The sequence below is a fragment of the Camelus ferus genome, chromosome 9, assembly GCF_009834535.1.
Source record: "Camelus ferus isolate YT-003-E chromosome 9, BCGSAC_Cfer_1.0, whole genome shotgun sequence".
NCBI classification, from domain to species: domain Eukaryota; kingdom Metazoa; phylum Chordata; class Mammalia; order Artiodactyla; family Camelidae; genus Camelus; species Camelus ferus.
In genome coordinates, this window is record NC_045704.1 from 12988395 (window position 1) to 13001197 (window position 12803).

The 12803-nt window shown below is 47.1% G+C and overlaps 1 protein-coding gene across 9 annotated transcripts; it reads right to left on the minus strand.

Annotated features, from left to right (window-relative positions):
- Window positions 1–50: 50 nt before the first annotated feature.
- FLT3LG (fms related receptor tyrosine kinase 3 ligand) lies at window positions 51–8858 on the minus strand. Of its 9 annotated transcripts, none has more exons than XM_032485527.1 (8): window positions 8731–8854; window positions 8343–8409; window positions 7519–7629; window positions 7231–7284; window positions 6869–7012; window positions 6249–6333; window positions 2299–2486; window positions 51–280 (listed from the first exon to the last, which is right to left on the minus strand). In XM_032485527.1, exons 2-8 carry the CDS (start codon window positions 8373–8375, stop codon window positions 68–70), a joined length of 828 nt encoding a protein of 275 aa, XP_032341418.1. In that variant the 5' UTR covers window positions 8376–8409; window positions 8731–8854; the 3' UTR covers window positions 51–67. The 9 variants fall into 9 exon arrangements, with proteins under 9 accessions (XP_032341418.1, XP_032341414.1, XP_032341420.1 ...); XM_032485523.1 differs by having other exon boundaries at window positions 6249–6387; XM_032485529.1 differs by having other exon boundaries at window positions 2299–2483; window positions 8731–8852.
- Between the last annotated feature and the right edge of the window lie 3945 nt (window positions 8859–12803).

The window sequence follows — 12803 nt, forward strand, 5'->3', positions numbered from 1 at the left end:
CCAAGACCCAAAGTCAAAGTACCCCATTTACAGACAGGACTGACCAGAGCTGGTAGAAAAGGATGATTTATATACAATTTCTTGGGGACAAGGGCTTTGTACAGAGTGGGGAGGGTTGGGCCAGGGCCAGTGCTGGGTGCTGGCGTTGCCTCCATCCTGGGGAGACAGTGACAGAGGCAGTGCAGCCAAAGAAGGGTCCAGGCTCTAGCTGACTTCCTCCAAGTTCCGGCTCTGTGTCCTCTGACAGGTGACTCCTCTTTCTGGGTCTCAGTGTCCTTCTCTGTAAAATGGCGTAATAGATGACTCACTGGGCTGTTTGAGAATCCGTGGACAGAGGAGAGGAAAGCACCAAGCTCAGGGCTCAGCACAGACTCAATGCTAAAAACAACTCTACAGTGAGTGCTCACTGTGTGTTTGGGCATCGCTGTCCAAGAGAACTCTGTGATGACGGAAACATTTTTTAGACCTGAGATCTCCAATACAGCCAAGATACCAGCCCATGTGAATACTGGGCACTCTAATGTGGCCAACAAAACTAAGGAGTTGAGTTTTTAATTTTACCTAATTTAAACTTAAAAAGTGTGGTTAGTGGGAGAGTGGGAAAAATAGGGTGTGGATGGGGAAAAGGGAAGGGGAGACAACTTCTCAATGTATCACGGAAAAAGAAAACTAGTGAAAATTACTGCCCCAAACAAATGCGGCGATGAAAAATCATCCAATTGTGAAAACTGATCCCTGATCCCGTAACTGGAAAACTTCTGTATGTTTCAAACAACTTGAGTACATGAATTTCCTTATGTAACTGTAAACTGCATGAAATACAAATACAGAGCAAGTCTTTCTGATAAAAATTTAGCATCTGAATTGAGATGTTTTGTGTAGCATACACACCGGATTCTCAAGACTTGGTATGAAAAAAAGAATGTAAAGTATCTCAATAATTTGTTAAGGTATGGATTATATGTTGAGATGACAACATTTTGGATATACAGGGTGAAATAAAATATATTATTTAAAGTAACCTGTTTATTTTTATTTAACAAAGATGTGGCTACTAGAAATTTTAAAATCCCATTTGTGGCTTGGGTCCTATTTCTGTTGGACAGTGTTGCTCTAATGGCTTTGCATGGTCACTTGACTTAACTTTGACAATGCTATGGTAGAAGGACTATTATTAAAGTCTTTTGTACAGATAAGGAAATGGAGGCAGAAGAGTGAAAGGTACAGATGCTGGAACCAGAAGGCCCAGAGTCAAATCTTGGCTCTGTCACTCATGGGCTGTGTGACTTTTGGCAAATGATTGACCTTGCTGGTCCTTGGTTTCAGCCTCTGTGAAATGGGGATAATGATGGCAACAGCTTCTCAGTTCAGTGAGTTAATTTGTAGAAAATTCTAGCACAAGGCTGAGGCACTGAGGCACTCTCTGTATTAGCGATTACTGCCAAATGTTTCTTGTTAGATCCCTCTGGGTTGGTCAGGAACCCACTGGTGACTCCTCTCCTTCCTCCATTCAGGCCCACCTGCCTCCTGCCCCAACACCTCTTTCCAGGTTCGCCTCCCAGGGCTTGCGGCTGCCCTGGGCAGGATGTCCCAGCTCCCTGGCTTTGCATTGGAGGCCTAGATATTCCTGTGCCATTTTTCAGTCTCCACCCCCATCCACCCCAGCCTGGGTAAAGTTGCTAGAACACCCTGAGCTTTTACACATGTGGAGGGCTTTGCAAAGGTGGTCCCCTCTGCCTGCTCCAGGAGGCCACTGTCTCCTGGTTTGCAGACGCCTGTATCCAGATACCTCCCCCGGAGGCCCTCATGCCCATAGGTCCCCGCTGAGCTCGCGGTCTTCTCCTAATCTCCCTCCTTCCCACCACGTTCCCCAGATCTGGGGTCCTCTGTGCCCGGTCCCCTCGTCCCCTCCCCATCCACCAAGCCTGTCAGTCTCCAGCCCCACCCCTCCTCTCCATCCCCATGGCCCTTGTCCCCGCCCTTGTCCTCTCTCCCTAGATCCTCATTCCAGTCTCTCTCTTCCAATCTGTCCCCCTCCATGGTGCAGGAGGGGTCTTCTTGCATTGGGAAGTGACCCAACCCTTCCCTGCTAACAGCCCTCCTGCGGGCACCCACCCCCACACCAAGTCCAGGGTCCTCAGTTTGGACAAGGATTCTCCTAGACGAGTTAGTGCTCCACCAGCTAGCTGCAGGGACAGCACCTCCTGGGGATCAGAGGCGCAGGGCATCTTGGCTCCCAGCCGCCTCCAAACACCCCTCCAGTCCTCCCCACCCCCTCTGCCCAGTCAGCTGGCTCACCCGCTGCTCCCCAGGGTAGGGTGTCCTCTGTCTCCTTCGCCGGTGCAGGCACCAGGCAGAGGCCAGCAGTAGAAGGGCCACCGGCAGCAGCAACAGCAAGAGGAGCAGAAGAGAGGCCTGAGGAGCCGGCAGGGATGTGGCCCCCAGGGCTCCGGGACTCCTTGGGGGCAGCAGGGTGGAGGAGTCTGCTGGGAGAGAGGAGGCTGGGTGACTGAGAAGATCCAGGCCAGGGAAAGGAAAAAGAGGCCTGCCTGGTGCCGGCTGTGTGACCTGGGGGTGGGGGTGGGGGTGGGGGGTGGGGCTGCTGGCCTCTCTGTGCCTCAGTCTCCTCATTTGTAAAATGGGGATAATTATCATACTGACTTCATAAGTTTGTCAGAAAAGTTAAATGAGTGAATATACAGAACGTGCTTAGAACAGTGTCTGGCACACAGTAACACTGCATTTTATTTTCTGATGGGACAAATATGTTTCAAGTGCTTCTGTATCAATTTGTTTCTTCCTTTTCTTCCCCCAGTAGTCTCTGAGTTCCACCAAGGCGACAGGAGCCGGATTGCCAAGACCTACTACTTAGTGCTCACTAAATATTATAGTATTTTTTAAAAATTTATTTTTTAATCTTTTTTTTTTGTTTGTTATTGGAGGTACCGGGGTTTGAACCCAGGACATCATGCGTGCTAAGCTTGAGCTCTACTACTGAGATATACCCCTACCCCCAATAGTTTAATTTACATAAATTAAGTATCTGAGTGAATGAATGGACAGATAATAAAACATGTGAAATGATGATGGCTCACAAAGCCCCACTCCACCTGGCTGCTTTTGTTCCCTGTGGACCCTCACCCCCCACCTTCTTCCCCTCGCTTACCTGGTCTCAGCCCCTAGGCCTCTTCATGATTCCTTACACAGGTAGGCAGGTTTCTGCCTCAGGGCCTTTGCACTGGCTATTCTCTTATTCCCAATTTATAGTGACTTTCCAGCCAACCACCTCAGACTATGATTCATTCACCCTGTTTTATTTCATTATTATTTTTAATCTGGGGGGGAGGAGGTAATTAGGTTTACTTATTTTATTTATTCACTTCTTAGTTGGCATACTGGGGATTGAACCCAGGACCTTGTGCATGCTAAGCAGTGCTATACCCTCCCTGCCCCAACACCCTGTTTTAATTTGCCTGCACAGGGCTTGTTATCCTCAGATACTTTCCTGTTTAATGATCTGTTTACATGTTTATTGTCTGTCTCCTTGATTAGCAGGTCAGCCCCACCACGTACACAGACTCGGTCTTATTCTGTGCCGTGTCTCCAATGCCAGGCACCATGAAGATGGTTAATTAGTCTTGACTGAATGAATGAATGGTGATAAATATAAATACAAATGACAAAGCTAAATGTTAATGACTAAATGATTGGAAAATTTAGGGAGAAATGGAGAAAAATATAATTAGAATAGGAGGTTTTTAACTATTCCTCTCAGAACTTGACAGAGCTGGTAGACAAATATAACAAGGTCAGAGAGACTCTAAATAATACCACGATTGATAGGTGAATAGAATAAGGTTGACAGCATAAGGTAAAGTTGATACACACAGCTTCAACTCTGATCCCACCAAAAACAAACAAACAAAATCTATTCTTTTCCTAAGACCATGTTCAGGTAAAAAACTGATCATCTACTTGGCCACAAAGAAAACCTTAGTTAACTGACAAAGTTGTTTTCACAGGGCAGAGTCTCTCCTTTTATTCCAATTAAGTTACTTCATTTGGAAACTTCAGTGCTGAGCATTCAACATGGCGGCCACTTGCCTCACATGGCAACTCAGCATGTGACCTGTGGCTGGTCTTGAGATGTGCTGTCCTCTGTGTAAAATACACACCAGATTCTTAAAGACTTAGTAGGGAGAAAAGGATGTGAAATACCTCATTAAGTAATTTTTTAAAAATATTGACTATGTGTTGAAATGGTACTATTGGGGGTTAAAATATATTGGATTAAAAAAAGGTATGGAGTTAGTAAAATTTGTGATTTAAATAACTATTTTAAAAAAGGTAAAATTAAATTCAATAACATCATTATAGAATACAGATTCCTGGTTACAGGGGTTTGGGATGGGAGTTTTAGGAGGGAGATAAAGTTCCATGAACTCACACATGGTTCTATGAAGCTACATGTGTGATAAAATTACATAGACACACATACACACTCTTTTAGGCATTGAATTGTGCCCCTCAAAATTTATATGATGAAATCCCAACCCCCCGTACCTTGGAATGTGACCTCTTTTGGAGTCGGGTCTTCAAAGAGATAATCAGGTTAAAATGAGGTCATTAATGGTGGGCCCTAATCCAATATGACTGGTGTCCTTTTAAGAAGGGGAAATCTAGACACAGAGACATGCATAGAGGGGGTGCCCTGTGAACGTGAAAATGGCCATCTATAAGCCAAGGAGAGAGGCCTGGAACAGAGCCTTCCCTCATAGTCCTCAGAAGGAGCCAGTCCTGCTGACACCTGAAAATTAGTAAACTTCTGCTGTTGATCCAGCAGTCCCACTCCTGGGCATATATCTGGAGGGAACTCTAATTCGAAAAGATATATATACTCCCATGTTCATAGAAGCACTATTTATAATAGCCAAGACATGGAAACAACCTAAGTGTCCATTGACAGATGACGGGATAAAGAAGCTATGGGGTGTGTGTGTGTGTGTGTGTGTGTGTGTGTGTATACACACACATATACATAGTGGAATACTACTAAGCCATAAAAAGAAAAATAATGCCATTTGCTGCAACATGGGTGGAACTGGAGATCATCATTCTATGTGAGGTAAGACAGAAAGAAAGAAAAATACCATATGATATCACTTGTTTGTGGAATCTAAAAAAAGACACAAATGAACTTATTACAAAACAGAAACAGACTCACAGACGTAGAAAATGAACTTGTGGTTACCAGGGTGGGGTACCAGGGTAGAAGGGGGTGGGAAGGGATAAATTGGGAGTTTGAGATTTGCAGATACTAACTACTATATATAAAATAGATAAACAACAAGTTTATACTGTATAGCATGGGGAACTATATTCAATATCTTATAGTAACCTATAATGAAAAAGAATATGAAAATGAATATATGTATGTATATACATTATGCTGTACACCAGAAATTGACACATTGTAAAGTGACTATACTTCAATTAAAAAAACAAAAAAACCAAAAAAACCTTCTGTTTAAATAGCCAGGTTTCTTTGTTACAGCAGCCCTAGCAAACTAACACAAACACACATGCTCACATATATAACTGGTAAACTGAATGAACTCTGTGGATTGTACTCATGTCAGTTTCCTGGTTTTGACATTGCACTATAATTAATGTTACCAAGAAAAATGTAACACTGGGATGAAGGGTGTCTAGGACCTCCCTGTACCTTTCTTTGCCCTTTCCTATGAATCCAATGTAAAAAAGTTTTAAAAATAAAACAACCAGGGGAGTGGGTATAGCTCAGTGGTAAAGCACATGCTTAGCATGCACGAGGTCCTGGGCTCAATCCCCAGTGCCTCCATTAAAAATAATGCTAATAATAAAAAAATAAAACAACCAATAATATGCTAAAAATAACAAATATTAAACATCCTGAAAAAAAGTTAATTTACCTTTTTCTTTTTAACTTTTTTTAACATGTCTACAAGAACATTTGCACTCAAATATATGGCTCTCTTTCTATTTCTATGGACTAGAAGTGCCTCAGAGAAACAGGCAGGGATGGTTGTTTCCTTCTCAGAGATGGGTAAACTGAGGCCCAGAGGGGAATGAACTTGGGAAAACATGCCCAAAGTCACACAGCTCATGAGAGCAGGGGGTAGTCTGGGGTGCCCTGGCAGAAGGGGTGAGGGGCTGTGAGGGGGGAAGGGAGGTGGGGCGGTGCGCTGGGGGCTGCTGGGAGCCTTTACCTGGCTGACACTGCAGCTCCAGGCACCTGGAGAAATTCCGGCGGGTGATCCAGGGCTTCAAGGCCACCAGCTGCTGGGAAGTGTCCTGCAGGAGGTGGGAGATGTTGGCCTGGACGAAGCGAAGACAGCTGGGGAGGGGCTGGGGGCAGGGGAGGGAGACGTCACCACCGCAGCACACCCGGCATCACTTCAGGTCAAGGGTGACGCCTGGGTCTCAGAGAGAGTTTGGACCCTTGCTCCCCCTGGTTGCTGGGGGAAGCATCCTTAGCAACTCCCAGGACAGGACCCAGTCAGACCTGGACCCAGAGGGAGTTTAGATCACCTCCTTCTGGTTGTTAGAGGAGAGAACTCCTTAGCAAGACCCTTCCACTGGGCCTCAGAAATAAACTCAGAATTGGTGCATTGGGCCCAGACACCTCGCCATCCTCCTGCACTTAGAGAAGTGTTACTTCCCAGCATCGGGGGCGGGGGGGCGGCCCACTGGGACTGGGGTTCCTGCTCCACCTCCTTGGGGTTGCTCCAGTCAAAAGAAATCTCCAATAACGCCTAGCAGACCTCTGCTTCCAATCCCTAGGAAAACATCACACTCCCCGCACTTGTCTCCCAAGTTCAGGGCTGACCTGGAAGGCACATGAGGTGACAAAGTATATCTCGGTGTTGACAGCCTCCAGTAGGTCTTGCAGCTGGGACCCAGCCACCGTCTTGAGCCGTCCCATCCAGCGCTGGGCCAGGACGAGGCGCCAGAAGGCCCCACAGAGCTCGTCCTGTGGAAAGACAGCCCTGGCGCTGGGTCCCGTGGGTGGAGGAGGCTGGGGGCTTGGACAGGTGGGGCTAGGAGAAAGAGAGGTTTGCGGGCAGGGACTCCAGGGTCCCAGGGGAGGAGGGGGCCCGGTAGGCACACTAGCCCTGTCCCCTAAGGGGTGGTGAATCTAGAATCTCTCCTTCCCACCTCCATCCCAGGCCCCTCCCTTCTGTGACTCACGTCTTGCAGGTTGGTGGCCACAGTGACTGGGTAATCGTGAAGCAAGTAGTCAGACTGCGGGAGAAAATGGGGTCAGCCTAGCTGCAAACAGGAGGAAATAGAACTCCTGGGACCCAGAGAGAGGGGGACAGGGACTCAGAGATGGGGGGTGGGGGTACCTAGAGAAAGGGATGGGGGGCGGATACTCAGAGAGAGGGGGACAAGGAGACACAGAGACAGAGCCCTAGACAAGGGGAACTCAGACCCAGAGGCAGAACCTGGGCTCAGAATGGGAGCGGGGAAACTCACAAGCTTGCGGATGGTGCTGTTGAAGGTGGAGGAGATGGGGCTGTGGCGAAAGGAGCAGTCCTGGGTCCTGGAGAGGCTAGGGCTGAGCAGCAGCAGCAGCAGCAGGGAGGTCTGCGGGCGGGCGCGGGGCGGGGGCGGCCCTCTGTTGGCTCCACACACGATCCCCTCTCTCGGTGAGGGTCCCCCCTCCAGCCCCCTCTTCCTTCTTTCCTCATTCTCCTTTCCCCCCCCGCTCATTCCATCGCGCCCACTTCGCGGCCCCTCCTCCGTTTGGCCCCCGTGTCTCTGACAATCTTTCCCTGAATCTCTCTCTGCCCCGGTCGGGTCTTGAGCAGTTTTCACCCGCCTCTGCTCCACCTGTCTCGCTCCCCATCGTCCCAACTTGGCCATCTCTCTCGGTTTCCACCCGGGACTTTCTCACCTCTGCCCAGCCTTCTGCTGTCCATGCTCATCTCTCCTGTTTCTCCCTCCTGGGTCCTATCAGCTCCTCCGTTTGTACCCACCTCGCTGTTTCTTCCCCTGACCCCTATCCATCTCCTCCCTCTCTCCCCATCCATCTCCCTTACCTTTGTCCATCCCCTCCACCCCGTCACCCCATCCCTGTCCATCTCCTCTCACATCTGTCCACTCCAACTCTGTCCAGCACCTCCAACCCTGTCACCCCACTTCTGTTCATCTCCCCCACCCCTGTCCACTCCACCCCTGTCTACCTCCCCCAGCCCTGTCCCCTTCACCCCTGCCCGCCCCATCTCTGTCCATCTCCCCCATCTCTGTCCATCTCCCCTCTCTGCCTTTCCCCCACCTTATCCCTCAGGGATACGCACAGTTGGGTTCCAGGCTGGCGCCAGCACTATCATTTCTGCCGGGGGCCCCTCATGCCTGTGGCCGGATCTTGGAAGGGACAGAAGAGCGAGTCTCGGACCTCCACACCCCAGCCCCTTCCTCCTCGCCCGCCCCTTCACCTCCCCGCCCCTCCCTGGGTCCTTTGATGTGGCTAAGTTTCCGCCTCCTACTCTGTAGGGCTTCCTGCGTGAGCCACAGTTACGGTGAAAACTCCTCATCTCCCCTTCTAAGAACTCCGACGTCCGGTGCCCAGAATCCTCCCCAGGCCAGAGACCCAGGGACCCGACCCCCACCCCTCTCCATTCAGCTCCAGGAGGGGGACCTTGGCTCCGCCCTTCGGGGACCCAGAGCCCATGTCTCCTCACGCACCAGGCTTGCCCCAGCTGGGTGTGGAAGGGGTCGCGCCGGGTGACAGACGGAGATCGAAAGTGAAAGGAAATTTTGGGGGGAAATAGGGAGCTGGGGTGGATCTGGCTGGTGCAAGGGGCGCCACCTGGTGGTGACAGGTGGCAGCTGACGCCGTGGAGAGCGCCTCAGCGGAACTTGGGCTCAAAAGGGCTGTGGTTGGGTTGACCCCCGCGGTGGGACACAGAGAATCGGGAGCTAGGGCTCCAATGCGTATCTGTCTCCATCTAGAACCAGCGCACACAGGGCAAGAAGGAGGTCACCCTGAGTCCTTACTCTTTGCCTTGAAATCCCGCCCCCCCTACCCGTTACCTTCCACATTAAGATTAGTGGTAGTTTCATACTTTCCGGTGCTCAGCTTGTGACTTTCTGCCTCTCACTGCCCACTGACAGTCCAGTTTGTCAGCAAATTTGTCGGCCGACCATCAAAATGTATCCAGAATCTGGCCATGTCCCATCCTCCCCCACTGCCATCACCAAGGGCTGCTGCCACCACCATCTCCCACCTAAGTACCTCTGTTCCCCACTCACATCCCCAGCCTCCTGCCTCAGCTCTCACTCACTAGACTGTTCTCCATATGCAGCCCGAGGAAGCCTGTGAAGACCTAAGTGTGTCAGATGCCAGGGGAGGGTTTGGAGCAGAGGAGGGATGTGATTCATTTAACACAGGATTACATCCCTCCTCTGCTCCAAACCCTTCTCTGGCACCTGCCACACAAATCCAAGTCTTCACTGTGGCCTACACAGACCCACAGGATCTGGTCCTGTCCCCTGTCTGCCCTCACCTCCCACCTCTCTCCAATCCAGCCATGCTGGCCTTCTCAATGTGTCAGAGGCAGGCACACTCCTGCCCCAGGGCCTTTGCACTGGCCGCTCTCTCAGCCTGGAATGCCCTTCCCCCAGATACCTACGTGGCTCAATCCCTATCTCATTCAGGTCTTTGCCCAAGTACATGAGGTGAAGCCTTCCTCGACCACCCTTTTTCAAATTGCATCCCCTCCCAACACTCCGACTCATGTCTGTTTCGCTGTCTCCCTTATCACTTATCACCTTCTGACATATCATTGCAGTTGACTGATCTTTATTGTAGGTTGTCCCCATTAGGACATCAGCACCAGGAAGGCTGCGGTGTTTGTGTACCCTGCTGGATTTCTGGCATCTACAGCTGTATCTGGCTCACAGCAAGTGTTCAATCCTGTGTTAAATGAATGAACAATGGGAGCCCGGCCTTCTTCCTTCAGCGTTCTTGTTGTACGTTGGGGAATGCATCTGGTCTCTGGCTCTGTTTCCTGGGAGACAACCTCAAAATCCTTGGAATTTCCAGATAATTGATAGGAGTGTCTTTGGTATTCATGGGGGGCCCCCTGACCACACCTGAATTTATGCTAATGAGGTGACTCAGGATGGGGACTGGTCAGGACCTGAAAGACCAGTCAGGGGATTAGAGGGGTGGGGCTTTTTTTTTTTTTTTTTAATTGAAGTACAGTCAGTTACAATGTGTTAATTTCTGGTGTACGGCACAATGTCCCAGTCATGCATATAGATAAATTCCTTTTCATATTCTTTAGAGGCATGGGGCTTTGAGGCACAAGACCGCTCACCTCCAACCTCCTGGGAAGGGAAGGAAGGCTAGGGATTGAGTTCAATCTCTGTCTCCATCTTCAAGTGGCTTTTTCCTCTTCTCACTGTGTCCTCTGTTTATCTCTTGTAAGGAAACTTGAATTTTTATTTATTCATTCATTCTATTTATTTTATTAAAAATTTTAAAATGGAAGGATAGTTGGTTAACAATGTTGTGTTAGTTTCTGGTGTTCGTTTTCTATGTGAGTCTGTTTTCGTTTTGTAAATAAGCTCATTTCCCTCTCTCTCTTTTTTTAGATTCTACATATAACTGATATCATATGGTACTTTTCTTTCTCTTTCTGGCTTACTTCACTTAGGATGACAACTTCCAGGTCCATTCATGCTGCTGCAGATGGCACTATTTTATTCTCTTTTATGGCTAGGTAGTATTCCACTGTGTATTTATACCATAACTTCTTTTTTTGTTTGTTTTTATTTCCATTGCTCTAGGAGACAGATTAAAAAAAAATATGGCTGCGATTTATGTCAGAGCGTTCTGCCTATGTTTTCCTCTAGGAGTTTTATAGTATCTGGTCTTACATTTAGGTCTTTAATCCATCTTGAGTTTATATTTGTATATGGTGTTGGAGAATGTTCTAATTTCATTCTTTTACATGTAGCTGTCCAGTTTTCCCAGCACCACTTATTAAAGAGACTGTCTTTTCTCCACTGTATATTCTTGCCTCCTTTGTTGTAGACTAATGTTGTGGATTTATTTCTGGACTTTCTATCCTATTCCATTGATATATGTGTCTGTTTTTTGTGTCAGTACCATACTGTTTTGATTATTATAGCTTTGTAGTATAGTCTGAAGCCAGGGAGCATGATTCCTTCAGCTCCATTCTTTTGGCTTTGGGGTCTTTTGTGCTTTCGTACAAATTAAAAATGTTTTTGCTCCAGTTTTATGAAAAATATCGTTGGCAATTTGATAGGGGATTGCATTGAATCTGTATATTGCCTTGGGTAGTATGGCCATTTTAACAATATTGAGCCTTCCAATCCAAGAACACAGTACGTTTTTCCATCTGTCTGTGTCATCTTCAATTTCTTCCATCAGCGTCTTACAGCTTTTGGAGTACAGGTCCTTTGCCTCTTTAGATAGGTTTACCCTAGGTATTTTATTCTTTTTGATGTGATGGTAAATGTGATTGTTTCCTTAATTTCTTTTCCTGCTATTTTGTTGTATAGAAATGCAACTGATTTCTCTATATTAATTCTTATATCCTGCAAGTTTACCAAATTCATTAATGAGCCCTAGTAGTTTTCTGGTAGCCTCTCTAGGATTTTACTTCTTCTTTTCCAATTTGGATTCCTTTTAGTTTTCTTCTGATTGCTGTGGCTAGGACTTCCAAAATGAGGTTGAATAAAAGTAGTGAGAGTAGACATCCTTGTCTTGTCCCTGATCTTAGAGGAAATGCTTTCAGCTTTTCACCACTGAGAATGTTAGCTGAGGGTTTGTCATATATGGCCTTTATTATGTTGAGGTACGTTCCATCTATGCCCACTTTCTGGAGAGTTTTGATCATAAATGGATGTTGAACTTTATCAAAAGCTTTTTCTGCATCTATTGAGATGATCAAAGGTTTTTATTGTTCAATTTGTTCATGTGGTATAACTTCTTTATCCAACCACCTGCCAATGGACATTTAGATTGTTTCTAGGTCTTGGCTATTGTAAATCATGCTGCTGTGAACACTGGGGTGGGGCATTAGAGTTTTCTCCAGATACAGGCCCAAAAATGAGATTGCTGGATCAGTATGGTAGGCTTATTTCTAGTTTTTATTTAAGGAATCTCCATACTGTTTTCCATAGAGGCTGCAGCAAACTACATTCCCAGCAACAGTGTAGGAGGGCTCCCTTTTCTCCTCATCCTCTCCAGCATTTATCGCTCGTGGACTTTTTAATAGTGGCCATTCTGATTAGTGTAAGGTGATACCTCACTGTAGTTTTGATTTGCATTTCTCTCATAATTAGCGATATTGAGCATATTTCACATGCCTATCAGCCATTTGTTATATCTTCATTGGAGAAATGTTTGTTTAGGTCTTCTGCTCACTTTTGGATTGGGTTTACGTTTTTGTTACTGAGTTGTATGAGCTGTTTTTATACTCTGGAAATTAAGCCCTTGTCAGTTGCATCCTTTGGAAATATTTTCTCCCATTCCATAGGTTGTCTTTTCATTTTGTTTACAGAGGAAACTTGTATTTAGACATAGTGTCACTTGGATAACCCAGGATATCTTATCTCGAGATCCTTAACTTAATTAAATCTGTTAAGACTTTTTCCAAATAAGGTCACCTTCATATGTTTTGTGGGTGAGGATGTGGACATATCTTTTGGGGGCCACCACTGAAACCACTGGTTCCCCCAAAGCTGTTGCTCACCTCTGGACCTTTGCACATGTTGCTTCCTTT